Below are 25,413 nucleotides of genomic sequence, written 5' to 3'. Positions count from 1 at the left end.
GATGAAGGACTGAGGTAAGGCTGGTTAGGTAGATGAGTGATGTCCCTTTCAGTTAATAAGCCTGGTGAAAGAGAGAGATGGAGATAAAGATGGAGAGAATGTGGTCTTCATGGGTTTCATCGTCTATGTGGTAACAATAGAAGCAACAGTTTTGTTTTGTGCAGCAGTATGTATTTTACTTCTCATTTCTTCAACAGGTGCGTCAGATGGTCCAGCGTCCTCTCAGCCCTGCAACTGCCAGTGATGCCTCAGTCCCAGTGTTCCCTCGCCTCTCTGCCAGGAAGGCCAAGATATGTGAGTGGTCCTTTGAAGGGCATTGTGTGTTGGGTAGAATGTCTCTGTTTTAAACCACATGCAAGTTTATCTTTTTATTAAGTTATTAGGTCTTTTAACTTGAAAAATTGAGCTTTAAGTTATCTTGCAACAGGTATAGTAAGTTATATTGTGACTCTTAGTTGCCTAGAGGTAGGCTTTGAGAAAGAGATCCTAGTGTATTTGCTTAACATGCCATCATTTGACAGCGGCAGCAGCAGCAGCAGCAGTGGTGGAAGAGTCAGCCCTGAACCGCAGCGCAGACACTAGCCTGACCCCTAAGCAGCTGCGATTCCATCTCCCAAAAGTACAGGCCAGGGCCCAGCTCAGATCCAAGGGGTCAGCCCAGTTATCAGCAGACAGTGACCAGCTATTAGAAGAAGAGGAAGTGGAAGAAGTTGAAGAGGAGGAAGCAGGTGAGGAAGAGGAGATGGAAGAGGAAGAAGCTGTTGAAGAGGAAGAGGATGAAATGGAAGCAAATACACCAGAATTAGAGGAACAAGTGGAGACAGATGTGGAAGTAACAGTACCAAGGCTGGAATCTGAGAGGTGCGTTGTTGTAGTGTTGCTTGATGCTTATTATTTACTGGGGACAGGTGACTCAGGAAATGCACTCAGGTCATCTTGCAGGCTTTTATTGTGTATTGCATGTTTTGTTTGGGAAGCAAGATCATTTGTCTTTTTGTTTACTACTATCATTCATTTCTATATCAATTTTCACATTCACTTCTTGTTTTGCTCTCTCCCCCTCTCCCCTCCTTTGAATATTTTTTCTATTAAATTTCATTCTTGACAACTTTTTTTTGTCTCATTCTCTCTCTCTCTCTCTCTCTCTCTCTCTCTCTCTCTCTCTCTCTCTCTCTCTCTCTCTCTCTCTCTCTCTGAGATGGGCATACATCATTCTTATCTTCTGTTGAAAAGGGTCTCAATGGTGTTCTTGTTTAGTTTGACATGTAACAACTATTATGCAACAGTTACACATATAGCCATTATAACTTGCATGGTGCTTCATATTTAGAGTTCATCAGTAGTTTTATGCCTCATATCTTCTTTTTTGGTGATTAATGTATAGGTTGTTTGCCTCTGTGTGTGTGGGTGTGGGTGTGTGTGTGTGTGTGTGTGTGTGTGTGTTGGAATTAATTTTTCAAACCATCTCAATATGCTAGCAAACCTTAAGTAAATGAAAATTTTCACATGTGGATGGTAAGATTCATGAGGATGTGTGAATGAATACAGCAACTTGTTGCTAGTTTGTATCTCTGGAAGATAAAACTAGCAAGTGCCATTTTAGTTCTGTGCTGTTGTCTGAGCAATGGAAGCTTTCAGTGCTTTTGGGAGAACAGGAAAAGGGGACCTGCACCTGCTGTATATTTTGTGCCACTTTGTATTTCAAGTGCTGTTTTAGATGTTGAAGAGATGCAAGACATTGCAGTTTCCCATAACTGTGTGTTGCATGCATCCACTACTGATGACTATAATACTTACAAAAAAAACATAGACTTGCCATGAACATTACTTTCTTCCTCGTAACTGTGCAGTTTAGTAAGCAGCTGTAAAAGTTTATCCAATTACAAATTGACCTTGCCTCTGGAAATGCTATTGTTGAATTACTGCTAACAGGCTCAAGTTACTGAAAAGATTTTTCATCTTTGTTTCTCATTGGAAGGTTGTTTCACTTTGCCATTAACTTGAAGTTAAAGGTCCTGATGTATGGTTGTCATTTGTCAATCAACTCACCATGAATAACTAAAGCTTGAGTGCTGCAATACTAACTTATTTATCGTTATTGTTTTAAAGTCATTGATGGTTATGAAATTGCTTTATGAAACATATTGTGCTCCCTTGATCATGGAGAATGTAAAGTAAATATATTTTTTACCCAAAGTGTTTATGATGTATAAGATGGATTAACTATTTCATTGGTTGATTCACTGCTGCACTGGGTGTCACTTGCACTACCACTCCTTCTGTCATACAAATCCCATGTGGCCTTCCTGTCCTTCCTCTCAGGCGCCAGACAGGCCTGGGGATTCCCACTCCTCGCCAGCCTCTGCACGGCCCTGCTACCTGGCCTTCCACCTGGCCGAGGTTAGCAATCTGGAGGAGGAGGAGAGAGAGAGAGAGAGAGAGAGAGAGAGAGATCTATTGGGGCAGACAAAAAATGTTTCTTTCATCCTTCTGCAGAGTAGTCGTATAAGAGGAATTGTTTCATCTGGTTTGGTTTGATAGATTCTAGCACTTTCCATCTGATAACTTCAGGACTCTTCATTTCTCTTTGAGCAATGGAAGGATGTGAACGGGGTGAATGGCATGTGTAGATTGTGGCACCCTTTTAGCTGTTACTTCCGGTGGTCTTCAGAATTCTTTACATTCCACCACCCACATAGAAAGTACAAAGGATGAACAGTTTTGTGTATCTAGTTGTTAGTTATGTTTTTTCTAATTAGTTGTTTCATGTTTCTATGTTGACATGTTATTTGTATATATTGTAAGAATGAACCACCAAGCATGAATTCCACAAAATTTTCACTATGTTCTTAATTGTAAATATTTTTGAAGTACTAGTGTAGAGAGCTGACTGATTTTGTTTAGCAGATAATTTCCTGAGAGGTCATCCATTTAGTATGGTGTGCCATAGTTATAGTTAAGATTTTTAGTGGAGTTTGGATTTGAATATTTTTATGCAGTTTATTGAACTTGGATAACAAGACAAAAAAATATGAGATTTTTTTGTAGCTTTACCTTATGTGTATCTTTAAAGTGAAAAGGTGTGTGTGTGTGTGTGTGTTTTACATTTACTTCATATCTTTAACATTCTATATTGTGTTAGTTCAGTTTGTCATATTTCAGTAGTTTACAATACCAGTCATAGACTGCAGGATAGCCTCAGGCAGAAGCTGACTACTTAATTCACTGCAAGTCAAAACCATATATTATTCAAGTATATTTAAGGTTTTTCTTGTGAGACAGTCTTTGAATGAATGGTATTAAGGATTATATATGGTAACTAAATATTTAAAGTCTTCCAGATTGTTGAGAAGGTAATGTTATTTATTCTCTACACATCACTGACATGTTTATTTGCTCCCACACCAGCCAAAGACCAGAGAAGGCCATGGACATGCAGGGGCACGAGTCACCAGCAGAAGTGTCATTAGAAGAGGAGGAATCATCTGAGGTCCCCAGCAAAGAGACAACTGTCAATGACATGTTCTACAGTTTTGTGGAGGAAGAAGATGAGGCTGAGAAGGCTAACACTGAGAAAGATAGTACTATTGAACAGGAGGAAGTAGAGATGGAGGACCTTGAAGGTGTAGAAATCTCCCGGGAAATTGGAGAAACAGATGATGACTTAAACACTGAAGATGGTGATGCTAAAATTAGTGAAGAAGAAAAGCAGGAAGATAGCATTGAGGGTGATGATGGCAAAATTAATGAAGAGAAACAGGAGGATAGCATTGAAGGTGATGATGGTAAAATTAGTGATGAAGAAAAGCAGGAGGATAGCATTGAGGGTGATGATGCTACAATTAGTGAAGAAAAGAATCGGGAAGATAGCATTGAGGGTGATGATGCTGCAATTAGTGAAGAAAATAAGCAGGAAAATAGCATGCCTGAGGATACAAGCAAGATGGAGAAACAAGATATAGAGCTTGAAAGTGTGTCAGGTGTTAATGAGAATGGAAACATTGAGAAGAAAGATACAGAAGATGAGAAAACTTCCCAGAGGCCTGACAAGTCTGCTCTCAGTCTCTCAGATACATTGGGTGTAGCAGCAGCAGAGGTTGAGGAGGAAGCTGAAGTGCTTCCAACCAATCAGGAATCTTTAGCTCTAGAGAAAGACAAGGAAGCACCTGCTGATTTTGTGCCTGTGAAGGAGCAAGAATATGGTCTTGAGGAGCGTGGCGAGGGACCCTTGAGAGAAGATGAAGGCTTCTCAGAGGAAATAGAGCCACCTCATGAGGAGGCACAGGTACCAGAGGAAGAGTTGGAAATATCAGATAGTGGAAGGTCAGTGATAATTACTGCAGGGAGTCCAAGTGAAGAAAGGGAAGTGCATGTTAACCAGGAGGACGTAGAGGAAAAGGAAGAGGAAGAAAAGGTGGAACAAGAACAAAAGGGGCAAGAGGAAAAGAGCAAAAGGCTGACGAGAAAGAGAGAATAGACACAGATTCTGTCACACACACAACAGAAACTCCTCATCAAGAGAAGATCTTCAGCATTGAAGAGTGTGTACCTTCAAGGGAGGAGAAGGAAGACATGGACCATTGCATCACCACACAGGAGGAGGAAATGATTGCTGAAGCAGTGTCTGAGGGTGAGGAAGAGCTTTATCTCAACTTGGAATCAGATGATGAGGTCAGTCCTATTCTTTCCACAACAGAAGTTAAGACAACTGATAACAAGAAAGACAAGGATGAGCAAGTGGCTACAGAGGAAATGGAAGTGGATATTGTTAAACCTGAGATGGATGAGCAGGATACTATCAGAGATCAGAGACCCACTGAAGCATCCTTAGATGATGAAAGGAGTCAGGAGTCACTGCCATCTGTAAAGGAAAACACTTCAGTAGACGTGAAACTCAGTGCACAGGAAAGTTCATCAGCCATGGACAAAGATCAGGAAATGGCTGTAACAGAAATCACAAAATCTACCATCAAAGAGAGCACAGGAGTCTGTAGTGTGGCAAGTGGGGATGTGGAGGATGATGTAGCTGCACCAAAACTAGAATCAGAGAAACAGTCAGAGCAAACCTTTGTAGTGAAGGAGAATGATGGAGTTTCTTTAAAGATGGAGGAGATTAATGAATCAGAGAAAGAACTTGAGAGGGATGAGACACCCATATCGTCTAATCAGCACAAGACACAAAATGACATGGAAGCAGCACCCACAGATATTGAGGCACCAATTTGCAGGCAAGAGCAGGATACAGTTGACAGTGTGGTACCTGGCAGTAAGGACATCCCTGCACTTATGGAGGAGTCTGAGGAGAGGATGTTAAGTGAGGCTGATGGAGTAAGTCCATCTAAGAGGAGGAAAGTAGAGGAAGATACACAAGAAGAAATAAGTCGTCCAATAGAGCAAAATGAAACACAAATGCCAGCAGAAGAGAAGGAAGGTGATAAAGTAGCGGAGGAAAAAGGAAATATTTTACTCACCGAGGTGAAGTCAGAGAGTTCTATTGCTCTGACAGAAACTGGTAGAGAGTCTCCTTTGCCTTCACCAAAAGAGGCAGTAGTTGTTGAAAGCTTATTGAGCTCCTCCCCAGCTGCATCTCCTCTCTCCCCACCAATGGAGTACAAAGATCCCATTACTTCAGACACAACCCAGCACCATCTGGAGAGTTATTTGAGTGCTGGTATGTCTCCAGAACATGCTAGTGAGGCTATCCATTTGTCTTCCCAAAGGAAAACCACCAGACGCTCCCTCACAAGAGAACTAGTCACCGCCCCTGTTAGAAGGAGTCGAAGGTTGAGTGGAGCTTCCACTTCCTCAGCCCCAAGCACACCTAAGAGGACATCCAGATCCACTACACCAGCACGAGAGGAAGTGGAAGAAGTACGGCACCGAAGGTTGAGTGGCGCCTCCACTTCTTCCCCACCAAGTACACCCAAGAGGACAACCAGATCCACTACTCCGTCACGAGAGGAAGTGGGTGAAGCATCTTTAGAGATGGTCACAAGATCTGGGAGGAAGTTGCTACAGGTGCCAACACCTCACACTAGGTCAAAGGGTAGTCCTGGGTCATCCCTTGTGACTCCGAGGAGGAGGACTAGGAGGACGTCTGGATCTCAGGAGGAATTAAAAGCAGTGTCTCAAAAGCTGTCCTTATCTTTAGAAGTAGAAGGAGAGAGTGAAGACGCCTCCAGCCAGCAAAGTCAAGAAACGCATCCTGCACCCATGCCATCCACACCCACTCGCCGCATCACCAGGCAGAGTCACGCTGAAACTTTAGAGACTATTTCAGAGGACAAGGAGGTGGAGAGTACTAAGAGTGATGTGAAGGCAAGGACACCAACCACTCCCTCCAAGGCTGCAACAAGGAGATCAAGAAGATTATCAGAGGCTCTGGAAACCATTGAGGAAAATGCCCTGTTGACAACTGTAGAGGAGCCTCAGACTCCAGTCACCCCACGACACAGCAGGAGGAGGTCTGTGGGTCTTCAAGAAACTGTTACAACATCTCAGAAGAGGGGAAGGAGAACCAGCACAGAGTCTCTTGCTGAGGAATTATCACATCCCAAGTCCCCACACAGGACAAAAAGGTTGTCAGAACTTTCAACAGTGACACCACAGAAAAGAACACCCAGCAGGAGGAAAGAAGCCCAGCCTGACACCCCAGCCAAAGGAGCCATTAGTGAGGGACACTCTTCCCTATTAGAAAAGGAAAATAAAAGTATAGCCAGTAGGACAAGAAGACGATCTCATTCAGAGGACAGTACCAGAGAGGGAGGAGAGAGTGGCAGGCAAGGCAGTGTAACATCATTTGTGGAGTCACTGTCGGTGAGAAGAACTATTGAGTTCTGTTTATTCATAGAATTTAATGCTTTTTAATGTTATTGTATTACATCTGGTTATTTTTAGGTTTAAGATATTCTTTATGATGCTTAGATACTTAATTTAATGTGGTTACACAAATACTCAAGCACTTGAATGTTTTGATTTAAAGCTTTCAGTCAACATAATGCCCAGAGTCTTGAAATGTTTTAGTTTCTATACAGCTAACCAGACTTCTTCCTCCTAGGCTTCCCCTACCAGATCAACACCAGTCACTAGTGTCAAAGGTGAGACAATATGTTTACAGGACATAAATTGTCATTTGACATTTTACATTTCAAAAACAAATTTTGATCCTCTAAATACAAAGATCTTAAACATTTCTTTCATAACTCACATCACAGAAGACCAAAAATGTTAACTTTCATATCATGAAAGATTGTAAAAGGCCAAAGTTCAAAAAGTGTATTCGTAGTTGTATTATTGGCTAAGAGAGAAGAGAGGCATACTTCTGCCACTCACAGGGAACAGAGTTTGTTGGTGGTAACAGTATGAAATAAAACAAGAAATCAAAACCAACCAGGACAAGATGGGAATTTAAAAATCAGGCAAAAAAATTAAGAAATTTGGAAAGTACGCAATTCTCATTTAGTAAAAAATGAACAGGAAATCAAATAAGAGTAAAAGGATATTGCTTGATTCCTTCTCTCCTCATCATCCCAGATTCAGAAAGCAGTGAAGAAGATGACCGGCAGACCAGGAGGCAGAGGGGAAAGCAGCAGGAGGGCAAAGAGATCACAATGCAGAGGAAGAGCCGCCGACTAACTCAGGCATCACTAGTTGATGATGCAAATAAACCCAGGAGAAAGTCCATGAAGGTTTACTCACTCTCTGGTAAGATACAGTTTACAGTTTTGTGTGAGGGTGAATGGCTGTATGTGTGACATGTGTTGTGAGGTGGATAATGTAGTGTGGGAATACTTCTGATTGTTGATTGTATTTGTGAAAGGATTTAATGCGTCATCATGATCCTTTGTCTAGGTGTGGGCCAAGAGGGATAGCACACTCTCTCTGAAAGTAAGAACAACATGGAGAATTGCTAAAAAAATGAGACTGGTAGAGATTCATGATGGAATTCTATGAGTGAGAAAAGATAAAGTGAAAGTGACAAGAGAGAGAGAGAGAGAGAGAGAGAGAGAGAGATATGCATTACTGTCTTGTCTCTTAGCTCTGTCAGATATGGGAGAGAGGAGGTGACAGGGAAGGAGAATAAATTACATGGGGCAAGGAATTGGAGAGAGAGGGAGAGAGGGAGGGGGTGGATGAGGAGAAGGAGGAAGGGAGGGTGGATGGGAAAGGTAGAAGGATGGAGGAGATAGAGAGGGAAGGAAGAGGACTTACTGCTTGGCTTTGCCTGAAAATTTCTTTGCCAATGCTGTTTGAATAGGGAGCTGTAAGAATTGTAGGATGCTCATATCAGAAGATATGACTGTGTGTGTGTGTGTGTGTGTATTAGTATGATTTTTATTTATTTTTATTCTATTTTTTATTTATTTATTTATATATATATATATATTTTTTTTCTTATTTCATGTCACAGATGAGGCAAGCAATTTCATGGATCTGATGGAATCTGGCAAGAAAACACATCATGCCTCAAGAAGTAGAAGGAAAATGGTACCTTCATCACCCTCTGACTCAGTGATTACATTAAAAGAAAATGAGGAACAGGAGACAGAGGCAGAGGTTGAGATGGAGAGTGGCTCAGAGGAGGTGAACCTGGAAACTGGTCTGGATGTTGAAGATTGTGAGTTCATTTCTATTGTTATCTTCATCTTAACCACATGTCATGTTATCTAATTATATGATTCTTGCACTTCAGAATGTTCTGGTAACCTAAAAAGAAAAAAAACATTGATGTAAAAGAAACTTTTTAGGGTGAAAAAATATTTTATTGTTAAGTAAACCAGGAAGTAGTAAAAGAATAGAGAAGCAAAGGATGTGAGAAACCAACTTAAAAGTCTTAACAAGTAAGAAATAAACTAGATAAGGAATAGTTTAGATAGAGTAGAAAGCATAGCTAGATCCTGACAAGAATAGAATTAACTACTGGAAAAGCAATGGGAGTGAAGGATCAAGCCAGAAAATGTAGTCAGAAGCAAGACTAAAAAAAGAAAGGAAGTTATAACACAAGTTAGGAAAAGAAAACCAAACAAGTAGCATTAGTGGAGCTCTGGATAAGGAATCAAGCTATAGTACAGAACATAAAAGGATTGTATCTTTCATAATATTCCCTCTCCTTTTTCCATCTCAGACTCTGAGAGTAGTGAAGCAGATGACCAGCCAAGCAGAAGGAAGCTGCTGCAGGCCAAAAGTGAAGATCAAGAGAGCAAACAGACCTCAAGGAAGAGGAAAAGTCGACGTGTTGTTCATGCTCCAGCTGCTGGGTCTGTTCATGCAGACATAAAACAACGAAAGTCCAGATCCATGAAGCTTTATTCACTTTCAGGTGAGCTTTTTGTTTCTCAAAGCTCCACTGAAATTACTCCAAGTCTTGAATGGAAAGATTATGTAAGGAGTGGAGTGGAGCCATACTATTAAGATCAGGAGATCATCATGAAAATAGTGGTAGAAAATAACAAGAAATGCAATATTGTAGCAATGAGAAAGAGGCTGAAGACAGTCAGTATCAAGAATAATAAGACAAAATGCTTTTGATTCCATACTGTCATCTAAGAAAATAGCTTAAAGAAATAAAAGCCCTCAGGAAGGACATAGCTCTGTTGGAGTCAGTGCAAAGGAGGATGACTAAAAAGATACAGGGGGATAAGGGATATTCCCTATAAAGAGAGACTGAAATAACTTAATCTGCATTCCTTAGAGAGAGATGTAGGTTAAAAGGAGACCTGATAGAAGTATTTAAGTGGTATAAGGGTTTTAACAAAGGGAACATGAATGTAGTTCTTAGGATCAGTATTGGGGACAGAACCAGAAATAATGGGTTTAAACTTGAAAAATTCAGGTTTAGGAAAGAAATGGGAAGAAACTGGTTTTCAAACAGTGATTGATGAGTGGAACAGTCTCATTAGTCATGTAGTCAGGGCTGACTCAATAGGGAACTTAAAAGGTTAGATAAGTTCATGGATGGGGAAGATAAATGGAATTAGGTAGCTTAAATACACAGGGACTGCCTTGCTTCCCTCTTTTCTTATGTTCTTATGAGCCAGACTCTTATGAAATGCTTGTGATGTCAAAGGCAAAAGTTTCACTAATAAAAGCCTTAAAATGTGTGTGTTGAAGGGTTACCTTAATATGGATATTTTAGGAATGGCTTCAAGTCAGACATGTGTCCAGGAATGGGGTATAAATGGCAACCAGTGTACCATTACCCAGTTTTAAAATGGTCCTAGTGAAGTTATTATTGGGTGCCTGGATAAAGTGAGGAAAGGTCTTGGTAGGCAGATACTTTTTCAGGAATCTTCAATACAAAACATCTCAAGATTGATGATATTACACTTTTTTCTTTCTTGTTCACTTAGCATTTTTGTCTCATATTTACTCAACAGAAGAGGCAGCCAACTTCATGGATTTGATGGAGGAAACCTCTCACCAACCCAAAAGAAGCAGAAGGAAGGTTAAGTCAAAATCCCCATCTTCTCCAATATTACTACTCAGAAGTGACAATCAAGAAGCAGAGGTGGAAATGGAGAGTGGCTCTGGCAAGGTAAACCTGAAAGCTGGTCAGGATAAGGAGAAAAATAAAGGTCAGTCTGGTGATACTATTGCCTGTCTTGGATCATATGTGATTTGCTTGTCTTGTTGGTGCCTTGTTCCCTGAAGCACTTCAAAGGGTGGCTGTTATAAGATGTGTTCATTTGTACCTATTCCCTTGACAAACAGTATGCCTGCATTTTGCATTTGTCACATTAATCTTGCTATCTACCATCATCATATCAGGTTGCTTTACCCAAAGTAGTAACCAAGATAAAGCATGTACACACACACACACACACACACACACACACACGTAGTGTAGTGGTTAGCACACTCGACTCACAATTGAGAGGGCCGGGTTCGAATCCCAGTAAGCGGCGAGGCAAATGGGCAAGTCTTTTAATGTGTAGCCCCTGTTCACCTAGCAGTAAATAGGTACGGGATGTAACTCGAGGGATTGTGGCCTCACTTTCACGGTGTGTGGAGTGTGTTATGTGGTCTCAGTCCTACCCGAAGATCAGTCTATGAGCTCTGAGCTCACTCCGGAAGACTGGCTGGGTGACGAGCAGGCGACCAAGGTGAATCACACACACACACACACACACACACACACACACACACACACACACACACTGCTAAATGATTACATAATAATCAACTAAGCCTCTGGTGCATAAATGTCATGAAAATTATGATTTCAAATTGAAATGAAATATCAATCCTAACCATGCATATACGAGTACATCTTTATGTAGTATCTCAGGATTAGACTTCTTCCACAGAAAGTAAGACTGCTGACAATTTTTTTCTTTTTCATTTGTTTTATTGTACATTTTTAGAGAAGCATAGTAATGCTGTTGCTTGCAGATCATATTAGTAAATGTCACTGGTTTAAAATATAATATACATTGGCTGAATTTCAAAGTTAAAGTGACATTCTTACAGAATAAAGATTATATTGATTTCAGGATTCTTCTGCTAATTGTTTCTGTATCTGCTGCAAAATTAATATTGCTTATATCATTTATCTCTTACCTAAGCCCAAAGTGCACATTGTCTTAGCTAATTTTATCTGATATTAACTCTTCTGCAAAAGCTTTCAATTATCTTTGTTACAACCTAATTACTAATATCCGTTTGCACTACATTTTCTTCCATACACAGAGAAATTATGGTTATTAATCAGCATTACTTTCATACATGATAAAATAAATGAAATTACAAATTAACCTCAATTTTGCTTGTCCAACTACTTTAGCAGCTCCACATTCACAAATGGCCATACACCTGTTTGGCTCTGGTGTCAGTATGTCTTCATTGTCCTGTTCACACCAACATACATAAGTATTCAAATTTGCCTAATATATTAACATCTCACTATTTCACTCCTTATGTTCATCCAAACATTGCTTATTTCTATCAGCTCTCTGCTATTATGTGTCTCTTATTGCTTCAATGTGCTTTGTGGGTTAAGGGATTCTTATTGTTTTGCTTATGTATTACCACAAAACTCTTTGTAAACATGAAAGCAAAATTTTGCATGAAAAAGAAAGAATAAGGGTGATAGAAATGTGTTCTGCAATATCAAGCAGATCACATGAAAAGCACATTTTCTGGAAATGGCAATTTTGAATGAAATGCATTCAAGCTTATTTTTTTGTGACATGTTACTAGTATCAGTCTACATTCATCTCCATTAATTTCATAAAACTTCCCCAATCTGTATAAAATGAGGATTAGATAGACTTGTACTAAAGAAATAATGTGGCCATGGTCAGGAAAACTTGTCCAGTGAACTGGGCAACATATTCATGCATCATTCAGGCAATACAAATTATGTCACTGACATGAACATACTAAGTTCCAGTATGGCCATCATTTGGGAGTTGTTTGCATGAACAGGGCATCAGATACAGATAATAATATATATATATATATATATATATATATATATATATATATATATATATATATATATATATATATATATATATATATAGTACCTCGAGATACGAAAGCTTCTGTAAACGAAAATTTCATTTTACAAAATGATATGCGAAGATTTTTTCGTTTCATGTTACAAAAATTAATTACTCAACATGCGAAAGGTACAAAACAAAACTCGAAATTCCTGCGCGCAGAAAATTTTAAAATTCGCACCATAAATGCGCCATAAGATCCTGCTCTCCTATTGGTCAGAATCTTTCCCATCATGCTCAGTACCATGATCCTGCTCCTGTTTTGTAAAGTTAAGTGTTAATGTTTCCTGCCATTTACTATATTTTCTGCCATTTGCCCTCCTCCTGTGCTGCCACTTTCGCTTTCGAACATTGCCTCACTTGAAAGACGAGGTTCCACATTTTCGTATAATTTTTGTATTATTATTTTGCATTTATTATTGCATTATGTTTTTTATATACTTCATTTACAGGTATTAACGGTTAGGTTAGGTATATTGAATGATTCAAATATATTTGGCTCTTATTTCATTCTGGTTTTACCCTCATTATAAAATTTAATGTGGTGTTTTCGTAGAGCTTGGAACAAAATAGGCAATTTACATGTAAAACGCGACTCATTATACAAAAAAATCATGATAAGAAAGCCACTCCGGAACGAATTAATTTCGTATCTAGAGGTACCACTGTATATATATATATATATATATATATATATATATATATATATATATATATATATATATATATATATATATATATATAATTATTTTTCTTGCTGTCTCCTTTTTAAAGCTTATGCTTCAGTGTAGATATTTGTAGTTCATTCTATTTATTTTGTACATCTTAACTTTCCTTTCTCCAGAAGAAAGTAATATGCTCACCACCACTACTACCACCCACCACCACCACCACCACCACCACCACCACCACAAGGGCTCTCTCATCAAAACGGAGGCCTTCCAGTGACACCACCACACACGTAGCGTTAGACTCAAGGGAAGAAGGGCAATTAGTTAGGGAGGAACTGTCAGGGACAAAACATGAGGAAAGTGTCCAGGAGGAAAAGAATTTGTGTAAAGGATTGGGAGACAAAAAGGTCACACAAGAAATAGTAGAAAGTAAAGCAGAAATGGAGTTTGAGGTCAAGGACAGCTTGAAGGAGACTGCTACAATTGCCTCACCTCAATTCAAGTTTGCCAAGCCAAAAGCAGTCGGCAGCAAGAGGGAAAATCGGGGTAAGTCTTAAGGAAAATACCAGATAGACAAGAAAAAGATCTCTCTCTCTCTCTCTCTCTCTCTCTCTCTCTCTCTCTCTCTCTCTCTCTCTCTCTCTCTCTCTCTCTCTCTCTCTCTCTCTCTCTCTCTGGAAGCCCAAAGAAAATTATTAAACACATCATACCTTAAACACACACCACACTCACCAGAGTGAAACAACCTGTTGGTTGTGGGAACAACTCTTAATTAAATATGATTTGTAGTTAAAGATTAAGAATTTATTTTGTTATGCAAGTGTGATCTGCTATCTAGCTTAAAGCTAATGTAGTATATTAGTGAGCTATGAGACTGGCATCTCTTGTACAGTTATCTGTTGAAATTATACATGTACCTGATATGCATAGCTGAGCACTTTAATGAAAAAAGTTATCATGATAATCAATAATGATAATTTTATCTGCAATAACTAATAATTAATATGTAACTGGTCATGAACTTATCACCCAATAACTGATAAAGCCAAATTTTTGTATTTATCTTCACTGTAGAAAATTTCAGTTCTTAGAAAACTGCACATTCAATATTTATCCTCTCTTCACATGAAAAATGCTGTTTTACATAAAATAACTACATTTGATCTTGAAAAATTTAAAATTTTAACACATGTTTCAAAAACTATTATTATTGATTATCACTAGTTTGGAATCTGAAGTATCAGTGACACTCGTATCAATGAATCGATAATGTGGGAAAAATAAGTACCATCACTAACAATTTGATAATCACAATAAATTATTCTTATTTAATTCAATAATACCTACCTATACTAAGTATTCAAGGATCCATATTGTATCTTCAAAATGTTATAAAATCACAAATCCATATCTTTGGGTAGTGCGTGTTCATAACTTAGATTTGTGTTAGATTTGAGGCAAAAAAAAAAAAAAAATATTGGAGAACTTGATCAATTCTTGTCAACTTGTGTATCCAGTAAATTAAATATGCTTACTTCAGTCACAATTTGTGTTTTATATGGTGTGCTAACTGTCAGGTTTTGCCAGTACTCATTTTGTAAGGTGGATGATGTGTGTAGTTTTCTGTCTTCCTGAGTAGTGCATTTAGATTTTTTTTTTTTTTTTTTTTTTTTTTTTCTGTGAAACTGTCAAGCATCTTGTTTTGTAGAAGTAATTTTCCACTGCATGCATTGATCAGGAGTATTATAATTTCTAAGTACATCATGCTGAAGGCATATATGGTAGCTTATATCTGATTCAATGTTAGGTTATATAATTCAAATTGGATTCACTTGTGTGATAACACATAATATTGCCTGCTGGACCTGCTATAAATAGATGGAACAATGCAAAAACTTTTTTTTTTCTCCAAAATTCACAAAAGAAAGTTGTTTGGAGTAAAATACCTGAAGTAAGAAGAAAATTAGATATAGGAAATAGATATTTAAATGGGGAATTAGTGGGCTGTAAAATTAAACTTTAGAGTGGAAAGTATACAGTAGATGGGAAGCTTTAGTCTGCCATCAACTCCTTTGAGGAAGCCTTAAGAGTATTCAGATTGAGAAGATATTGTTTTGAGATATTTAGTTACCTTCTAACTCTTCTTACAGAAGATTTCTTAATTTATTTTTTCTCATTTTATTTTATTAGTTTATTTACTCAATTACTTTTTTTCTTTCTCCAATAAACAGAAGTACTATTGTTTTGCCAATAACATTAGATAAATGTTTCAGCCTTGGAAAACCTAACAAATGAGGCCATCAAGTTCCTTTTTTCTTCTCCCCTTGCTGCAGGAAGGACTGCAAAGTAAGTAGAAAAAGGACTGTGTGATCAGTTGTTCCTTGTAAAGTAGCAGTGAGAAAATGCTTTTCACATGCTACTAAATTGGTAATTCATATGAAGATTGTTCATCACAACTAATGTTTGAGATAGTAAGGGAAGCAGTTTAAGGGATTAGGTAATTGTGAAGGAATACGTGAAATTTTATATTTACTTAGTATCCTATGTAATTAATGCTTTGTGGGTGTAGTTTTTCCACACACTAACATCAGAAGATTATGAGTCTACTGGACAAGAAAATTTAAAGTGGCATTTTGTATCTTAAGGAGAATTTGTGCACAGTGACAATACAACTATGCTTTTATTTAACTAATGGAAGTGCACTTACTCCTCTGTTATCACGTTTCATTGCTATCCTGCATCCTTAAAGCTGCATGCGTCTATAACGCACACGAAATTACTGGAATCACATGCCCATTATTCAAATGTTCCCAGATTATGGTGTCATGTGATGCTGAGTTTCTCTGCATACATTTTTTAAGAAATAGTTCTTCACATATTTCCCCCATCTACTCATCCACCTTAGCTCCTAATTGTTCACAATGAGGTACTGTATTTGACAGCATGTAGGACATATCTTTTTCCAGAACTTTTACCTGCATCCATCATTACTTTATTGCTGCTATTATTATCATTACCAATGTTATCACTTTAAAAACTAATTATCATAAAAATGAAAGCAATCTAACCTGTGAGGCTTTGACACATGTTTACAAATATCAGCTGATTGGCATTCTGACTTGGTGCTATCTAGCAGTAAGGAATAATAGTAAGTTTGTGATCATAACAAAACACATCAACACCCTCACCGTTATGGCAGCAGGAGCAAAAAGATCAAACGTACACAATCTCCTACAAACTACAAGTGGTAGATCATACCAAGGAGCATGGCTATAGAGCAGCAGCAAGGGCTTTAAGGCCACCACCTATGGAAAAAAAAATTATACATGTCTGGTGACAGCAAGAGCAACTGTATAGTGCAATGAAAGATCAATGTTTTCTGCTTGTGTAATGTGCTGCTAAATTGCTTTCAACAGTATATACTTAACATACTAAGAACTTTTTTTTCTAAATTTGACTTAATGAAATTGGTGTGCACGTTATATACCCATGCATCCTTTATGGCATTAAATATGCTAAATAAAATTCTTCAAAATATGTTATACAGTAAAACCTCGCTTGACGAACGTCTCTAAGGACGAACAATTCGGGAGACGACCAGAAAATGTGTCAATACAGGCAACTCCCGTTTAACGAAGGGGTTACGTTCCTAAAAAACACTTCGTTAGGCGAACCGATTAGAACAAGTTTAACCCCTGACTTAAACTTCCACTGAGAGTAAGCAAAGCAAGAGTGCATCATAGTACGGTGAAAGGTTTAATGAAAGTAAAAATTATGAAGTTTAACATTTAGGCAGTTAAATTTAATTTAAGTCATTATAATGTACACTAATGTATGTATGTACGTAGCTTTATAATGTTGATGATCTTAAATTTATGAAGGGAGGGAGAGTGAAACGAGAAAGACACTAACCGGCAACCTGTGGAATGTAAACAAAGGGCGCATCATTGTATCACATACAAAACTTATGTACGTACCACATTTCCACAAGGCTTTCCATTTTATCCATTGTAGAGTCACGAGTTCAGGTGGTTCTTTTAGCTTGCAAGGAAGATACAGTCTCACCAGCCTTCTTAATAGTCTGCTGACTTGAAAATAGTAGAGACAGTAGATGGAGTCAAGATGGTGGCCAGCAATGCTATAGTTTTCTCGCCTCTCGTGTCTGTGAATAATATCCAGCTTCACTTCGAGAGTAAGAGACTTCCTGGTCTTCTTAGGAATGCTAGGCCACATTGCAAGGAGTTTTGGTGGGAAGTTGAGCGAGTGAAGACGAGCTGCTGCTGACGCTGTTATGGGAGTGAGTGGTGCGTGTTGTCCACGAGAGGCTTGATCTTGATCTTGATTCTACAGGTGTCCCAGGATTTCTCCTGAGGCAGGCCTTAGTATTTGCGGCTGCTAGTGTATTCAAAAGCTTGTTGGCTTGCGTGATACGGTGGGGCTTTCAAACTTGGAAAAAATTACCTGGATAAAACTTTGTTAAAGCGAGTTTGGTATTTGTTAAATGAGCAGATGGTAGTAAATTGAAACCTTCGTTGTAGCGAAATTTCGTTGTGTGAACCTTCGTTAAACGAGGGTTGCCTGTATATCGACCCAGGGGATGAACGCGGTTAAATGGCTCGCCGGCAGGCAAGCCGTTTGTGTGATAGCCAACCCGGCTATGACAACAACAAAACCAAACAAGCACAAAAGAAAATAGAAACAGGAACATACGAAAAATATTACATAACATGATCTCCGTGCCACCACGATTTTCTCCTGTTTTTCCTGGGCATGGTGATGTTACCGGCGCGCTCTACTGTAGCTTCCTCGGCGTTATCCTCGCTGCTCTGGTGGCTCTCAGCGTTGCTGTCATCATCATCCTGGCCATGTCCAGGTACTGCAGATTGTGGCACATCCATCGCAGCTGTTTCATTGCTCGCTTGGCAAGGAACACCGCCCCTACTGCCCGCTCCTCTCACACTAAGCATCACCTCCGAGGATCAAAGGAACTTCCTGGCCATGTACCTTTAACTTCCCTTCTTGGGAAGTCCAAACTTGCTCCCACACGCGTGAGGAAGTCAATCCCCAGCAGGCAAGGGTCTTCCAAGGCAGAGACGAAGACTGGCAATCTTTCCATGATTCCCATGCTCACTATAACGGGGCCCCACATAGCGGCACTGACTTGTGACGCTACACAGCTGTTGTGTAGCTCTGGCACGCTGCGCACATCCAAAGTCCTCTCTCATGACTGTCTTCTCGGATATTGTCTGTCTTCCTCCCCATCCTCCTCTCCTCCATTCCATCATGCCATCAACGGCAAGTCTCTCAAGTAAATAACCTTTTCTTTTTTATTCATTTTATTATCATTTTTATAGCATTTAGGTAAGTAAAACAATTTAGGCTTTCTATAATTATTTCATTCATGTCATGCATACATTTAAGGTCTATTTTGAATGGTTTTTTTTTTTTTTTTTTTTTTTTTTTATTTATTTATTTTTTTTTTTTAAGTCTGGAACGGATTAATGGTATTTCAATACATTCTTATGGGAAAAATTGATTCAGGGGACGAACAAATTGGGTGACGAACAGGATTTAGGAATGAATTATGGTCGTGAGCTGAGGTTTTACTGTAATTCTTAATTAAGATTTTTCATACTGTATTATTTTTTTATTTTTATGCTATTATATGGTATAAAAGTTGGACAAGGTTATGAAAAAATGACAGCTTGGAGGTCTAGTGTCAATCTGAATTATTACCATAGGTTCTTCACTTCAGCTATCACAATTTCAGTTATCATGTAGTGAAAGATGCACCTATTAGCCCGGAGATAGCAGAGGATTGAGTGTAGTTGATATGGATTACACGTCTCATGTGCAGAATGATTGTGTGATGGTTCTGTTAGGCATTAGCCAATCAACTGCCTCACAAAAGAACTTGCTACAACATGCAGTGGCATTTTTTCAAGGTGATCTATGCTGGCATATAAGTCGATCTGATGTGTAACATTTTAGACAGCAGCATAAATACACACAACAGGCTTAGCCTACAAAGAGGTAAAGTTCACCTTTGTGGATGAGGCCATAGGAGTTTGTTAAGAGCATGGAGATAAACAAGGAGGGACTGTTTGGATATTGAGAGGTGAACTATATAGTCCATCTACAGTTAGATGGTTCCTGAGACTCGGCATGGATAGTGTCATGGAGGAATGTGTGTCAGATCATGAGGAAAACCATAAGCTACGCTTGTAATAAGTGTGTTACTGACCAGAAAACAAGTATTGTTTACATAAAATCAATGATATAATCTATAAGCTGCAATATGTTTTCAACAATAACTCAATTGAATTACATTATACTAGAAGAAAGCAGAAACGTGACACATTGTGTTTCCAACGTTGCTATGAGATGGAATGAAGGAATAATTTACTACCACGTTAGACCTTTGGTGGGCAAATAGTGTTAAACTGAAATGTTTCAGTGTAACAAGTGGAAAATATAGATAAAGAAGTGGAAATAGAAGAGAAAAAAAATAATAAAATCAAATGACCATGTGGCAGCAGGTCTTGCTTGTGTGGATGGCAGGAAAACAGATAGGCCTATTGGACCTGGCCCCTCACAGCCCCCATCTCTCTTATATATATATATATATATATATATATATATATATATATATATATATATATATATATATATATATATATATATATATATATATATATATATATATATATATGTGTGTGGGTGTGGGTGTGGGTGTGGATGGGTACAACCTGTAATGTGATGGCATGGTGGAAATATTCACATTCCGGCAACTTTAGCATCCTGACCTGACATGAGGCCATGGCCACACCCGCATGTCCCCTCCCCACCCTAGCACAATCTTAATATACTTACATACTACATGCATACATACATGCATATATAATCATAGATGCATACTTGGTGAAGATGCTTGGACATGAAATTGGTGATGACAGCTTCTTGGGGTCCCTGCACACTTTGTTGTTAGTGGATGATGTACTTGTCTTCACTTCTCGAGAGAAATGTCTTAATAAGTTTGACATAGTTATGAGGTATTGTGAAGAGTACGGCATGGTTTTAAATGAAAAGAAGACAAAGTTCTTTGTGGTGGGTGGTGATGCCGGCTGATGCTCTTCCGTTATCAAATTGTAATGTTACTATCTCATATTCTCACAAGTACCTGTATCTGGGAGCTTGGTTCACAGATGGTGGGAAAATAAAGACTGCAATGAAGCTCCATGAAACAGCAAGTGAAGGCAATAGTCAATAAATCCACAATCTTTAGTGCTTCAAACACAGAGATGCCTTCCTCTTTTAAACGTCAGGTGTTTGAGGCAGCCATGAACAGGACTGCTGTACAGCACAGAAATATGATTAACTAACAATACAAAAAGACTCAAGGCTCAATATAATAAGTCAGTTTGAAGCTTACTTGGGGTGAGGCATAATACTATTGATTTGTGTCTAGTAGAGGCAGGAATATATCCAGTAGAAGACAAAATTGTAAAAAGAAAAGTTGACTTCTTAAAAACAAAGCTTCAAACTGAGAACTCAGATGAACCTTTGTATCAGATATAGGAGTTGTGTCGCCAAGCCAACACATCAGGTTATAGGTTTCTCTCACACACGCTACAGCATAACCTGTCAGTTAGCACTGATCCTTTGAACAAAATGTCATTAGATATCAGAGAGAAGCAAGGTGCAACAAAATTTATGGTTTATGGGTCTTCACTTAATCCTTCACTATCAGTGCATAAGATTTATTCAAGCGAGAAATTTATCCCAGACTACAAACATCAGGCATTTACAAAGTTACGTGTCATGTCTCATAGCCTCTAAGTCGAAACAGGGAGATGGAATAGGATATCATCTGACATGAGGTTGTGCTTATGTGATCAAGTTGCTGTTCAAACAGAACATGTCCTGTTGGCATGTCCTTTGTCACATGATTTCAGACAAACATATGACACTTAGATTTTACAGATGTGAAAACTTTGATGGAGAGCAACGATAATGAAAAAGTTGCTTAACATGAGCTAGAAATTATTGTAGGTGTGGTAAGCTTTAGATGATTATTTGGAAAAAAAAAAATAATAATGATTATTAGGATTTTTACTGTAATCCAATTTTGTTGTTAAACTAACTAACTTGCATGTATACATACATGCATGCATACATATTGTACCTGCAACCAATAGTTCATGGTATGGCAAAGAAAAGCATAAGCGAGTGGCGGTAACACTGTAAAATTTCTCAGCCCGAGACCAAGCATAGTGGAACTTTAGTCTGGCTATCTTTTGTAAGATGTTTCTAGAGGGAGTGAGAGATCAGACTAAATTGATAGTTGGAAAGTATGAAAGTATTTAAATCTAAATTTGTGTAACTCGGTGATCACAAGTAGTACATACAAGGTGGCTTATATATGTAAAAACAATAAACTCAAAATAATTAATTTACTTAGATTAATATATTAGAAAGTTCACTTTCTCCACTAGCAAGTTCAGGTTGCTGCATAAAGTTGTTCAGCATTATGTATTCAAACTTAACACATCTGGATGATGGGACCATTGGTGATACACATGAGCATTGCCCAATAACAACTTCATTGCATTCTCATATCACAGATTTTAGTGACTTTCCACTACTTATTATAATATAATGTTTATTAAGTGTAAAACGTGTAATTTGATATGGTGAAAAGGTTCACTGTATTCAGTGTTTTCTACATCAAGGCTTTATTTAATGTCTTTATTTATCTGATAAACATTGATTCAAAGCCTTACATTTAGTCCATCGTATGCATGTTACATTGTCTAATAATGTTCTTGATGTTGCAATTTTTCTACAGACAGCAAACCAAAGGAGAGGAAAGCTCCAGCTCCAGTGAATCAGAGGCAGGAACTAGCCACAAAAGAACTTCACACAGCAGTAAATAAGAAGGCAGGCTGAGGATGTTGAGAACTTAATTTGTACAATGACCTATTTTAACTTAACTTGAGAAATTTGAAAGCAGCAGCATTGGGATAGCCATTGTCTTACGACAAGTACTCATTACTAAAGATGCAACAAAACACTGCATAAGTTTTTATATATATATATATATATATATATATATATATATATATATATATATATATATATATATATATATATATATATATATATATATATACTTTGTACTGGTCGTTGCAGCAGAAAATTATCTTTTTGTAATATGTAGAGGGATGATATTTGATGTACAAAATTAAAAAGAAAAAAGATCTGTTTAGTAAGTTACTTAGGTAACTGGAAACTTGAATATGATCTTCATCCCCCAAACTGGTTTATAACAATGATTAAAAATGCCCCAAAAAAAATTTTTGTAAATGCAATTTTGTCCATAATTGCTTGTATGACTGTCTCTGAAAATAACAAGGAGGATGTCATCAATGTTGAATGGCAGAGGGAAATCAATGGGTGGCATTTCTTGTTTGTGTACAGTAAAAAAAGTCCATTAATCTGATGAGCAGGGGACCAGGAGTGTATCAGATTATTAGTTTCATCAGATTATCAGGATGTATCCCTGAAAACACTATACATAGGTAGTAATAGTTTAGCCCCACTTGATATCTCCTCGCCAACTAGCAAACACTTGTATTTCGGCTCCTCGGTCAGCAGGGTCAGTTCCAGCTGGAGGGTGATCCCACAATAAAGACTCCGCCATACCAAGACCTCCATATAACTTCTTAGGTGGACATTACACTCACATGCATATATCCAAATGTAGAGACAGCCTCTAACCTCTTACAAATACTTCAAAGCTTTTTGCACCACAAAATACTTTAACGTAGCAACTAACATCAGTAAGCACTCTTATCACAAGTGATAATCACCAACACCACAGTAAACAACTATGCAGTTCCTCACATACATGCACCAAAAATCATGGGCATAACATAATACTTGTCATTCAGCATTTGTTTATAGAAATTTTGTGATCATAGGGAACCACCATCCAGCTGAACTGACCCTTTTGATTAGTGAGTAACCAAAATGAAGCAAGTTTTTACTGGTTGAAGAGGAGACGTTAGATTAGTGAGATTAACACGGATTTGTTTTGGCTAGTTAATGGGTGGTTGGAATATGGCGTAATGAGTTGGTTGGAGGCATTGGGAGCAGTGTCTACTTATACCCCTTGCCACTAGGGTGCCTCTGGCGCCTGGTCTGAATTTACAGAGACCTAATTTTGGCTTTAAATTAATTTTTTCATTCCCACTTTAAAAAATTCAGACTTGTGAAATTCAAATTATGGGTGTTCAGATTAATGGACTTGTACTGTATTTGGGAATAATGCAGCTGAGGACATTGTTAGTGTATATAGGATAACTCATTGTACAATAATGTAATAATGTATTTATATAATTAATATGAAGGATATATTTTTTTCTAGAGTAAAAAACTTCGTCCTGGTTTTCTAGAGTAAAGACTTTGTCCTGCTAACATTTCATGTAGCCATTTGACTGGGAACTGATATGTCAGTAAAGTCCTTTGAACTTCTAACAATAGTTACAGTGAGTGTTGAGACAGAGTAAAGCTGCTTCTGCCACTGTGGGTGCCGACAAAAGCAGGACTACAAAATGTTCAATTTCATTATTGGTGAAGGCAAGTGATGCCACAATGTTATGTGAACAAGGCTGTGATAAGTTATGTTCCAGATGAATGTGTAAGTAGCATATTAATGGCTAATGCTTATTCAAAAAATGAACTCTTTAGAAATCCCTTTTAAAATGCTCTGATTTTTTTTAAAGTTTTTGTAAATTCTTACAAATGAGCAGGGGAAGGCTGTTTGGATATTGGTTTGCTTCCTGCTGTGAAATCTTGAAGGTGACACTTCATGCTTGCTATATACTTTGGGCCCAACCCTCTAACATCTTATCTTTCTGGGAAGAAAGAGTCCATTAGGATTGAGTGGTCTCAACTAAGCTGTATTCCATGGATTTCTCAGGAGGTGCTCAATTAACTCTTATGTTGCTTTCTTCCTTGTTTTATAAGCTGATGTTAATTTTATTTTTTAGTGGTGATTCAAAATTTTATGCTGGTTTTTTGTTAAATTCTCATTTTATAAATATTAGTATTATAAAAAGAAAATGCAAAGTATTGCCAAGAAATGATCTTATTAAGTTGTTAACGGCAGCAATCATTGTTATGATAGTAAAAGTTGACCAAATGATGCCAGTAAATTTGCATTTGCAAGGTTTTAGTTTTCATATTAAGACTATCTCCTTCACTTAAAATGTATGTTATTGTGGGATACAGTGGCCATTTAATGATTGTTATATTCTAGGTAATGCTGCTGGTTACTGTTTTAACTTTTGAACATGTAATGTTCCTAAACTTGTATGAAAAATAAAATGTGATCTTCAAATGCTCTTTAATGCCCATCTGCCATAGAAATCTGGAAAAGATTCATACATGGCATTTTTAATTTAAAATCCTATTTTTCCTATTTTTATCTACATACCCATAATCATTAATAATTGCTTAAACCTCATTCCCACAGCAAACTTACACCCATGTCTAACAACACCAAGAAATAGAAATGAAAGAAATGTGTTTTCTTTGACAAGATGCCTGCACACAAGTTTTATCCTTAAGCTCCAGCCAACTGCCAAGCTACCTTCGTTCACCAGCCTAAAAAGGTCAAGAGGGCAGGGAGGAAGGGAAACAATAATCATTACAATCATAAGAAAGTATGTAGATAAATGTTTTATTTTTTTATTAACATTTAAAATTCTAGGCACCAGTATCATACACAGGTATTATTATAATGATCTCAACCTTATGGCATGCTTCTAAAGCAATCTTTTAAACCTACTTGGATTCTTATTTTAATCTAGATGGCAGGTCTGTTGCTTATTTGAGAAGGAGGCTGGCCACAAGAGGTCAGGCCATCTTGGCTCCAACCTCCCTAGCAGCAACATATCCTGTGAGGTCTTCTACTAACCCTGGGTTCAGCCCTCTTAACAGAGGAAACCAGGAGTACCCCAAAACTGTAGCCATGGACTCAAGATAGGTTATATCATATTTGACTACCTGGCAGAAGTCACCTTGACCCAGACCAAAAAAGACAAGACAGTGTAGGGGGTGACATATGCTGTGTGGCAATGATTAATTATTCAGTGTGTGTGTGTGTGTGTGAGTGCCATTCACATGGTGGTGTTGGTTGCAATGTACCATCAAATATATGTATTTAAGGAGGC

At 37.9% G+C, this 25,413-nt stretch overlaps 2 protein-coding genes across 8 annotated transcripts in view; both read left to right on the top strand.

Annotated features, from left to right (window-relative positions):
- The window catches only part of LOC123520446 (protein ELYS-like), a 30,926-nt gene extending 26,204 nt beyond the window's left edge, over positions 1 to 4,722 (top strand). For 6 of the 7 annotated variants that reach the window (XM_045282663.1, XM_045282660.1, XM_045282662.1 and 3 more), the window contains exons 24-27: positions 198 to 294; positions 522 to 861; positions 2,323 to 2,400; positions 3,409 to 4,722. In XM_045282663.1, the coding sequence (XP_045138598.1) occupies positions 198 to 294; positions 522 to 861; positions 2,323 to 2,400; positions 3,409 to 4,477 (1,584 nt within the window). In that variant the 3' untranslated portion in view covers positions 4,478 to 4,722. The remainder of the gene's footprint in view (positions 1 to 197; positions 295 to 521; positions 862 to 2,322; positions 2,401 to 3,408) is intronic. The other variant, XM_045282664.1, reaches the window with a different exon arrangement.
- LOC123520447 (serine/arginine repetitive matrix protein 2-like) lies at positions 4,435 to 24,578 on the top strand. The gene is made up of 8 exons (XM_045282666.1): positions 4,435 to 6,816; positions 7,058 to 7,097; positions 7,534 to 7,704; positions 8,411 to 8,617; positions 9,125 to 9,319; positions 10,377 to 10,574; positions 15,448 to 15,520; positions 22,023 to 24,578. Exons 1-8 carry the CDS (start codon positions 4,573 to 4,575, stop codon positions 22,108 to 22,110), a joined length of 3,216 nt encoding a protein of 1,071 aa, XP_045138601.1. The 5' UTR covers positions 4,435 to 4,572; the 3' UTR covers positions 22,111 to 24,578.
- The last annotated feature ends 835 nt before the right edge of the window (positions 24,579 to 25,413 follow it).

This window comes from Portunus trituberculatus, chromosome 47 (genome assembly GCF_017591435.1).
Source record: "Portunus trituberculatus isolate SZX2019 chromosome 47, ASM1759143v1, whole genome shotgun sequence".
NCBI lineage: Eukaryota > Metazoa > Arthropoda > Malacostraca > Decapoda > Portunidae > Portunus > Portunus trituberculatus.
The sequence above is the reverse complement of the archived record's forward strand: the minus strand, read 5'-3'. Positions and strand labels throughout refer to the sequence as shown.

Coding starts and splice junctions, on each gene's coding strand:
- LOC123520447 (XM_045282666.1), top strand. CDS start 4,573: ATGGACCATTGCATCACCACACAGGAGGAGGAAATGATTGCTGAAGCA. Junction 8,618..9,124: donor TGGTCTGGATGTTGAAGATT/GTGAGTTCATTT, acceptor TTTCCATCTCAG/ACTCTGAGAGTAGTGAAGCA. Junction 10,575..15,447: donor GGATAAGGAGAAAAATAAAG/GTCAGTCTGGTG, acceptor TAAATGTTTCAG/CCTTGGAAAACCTAACAAAT.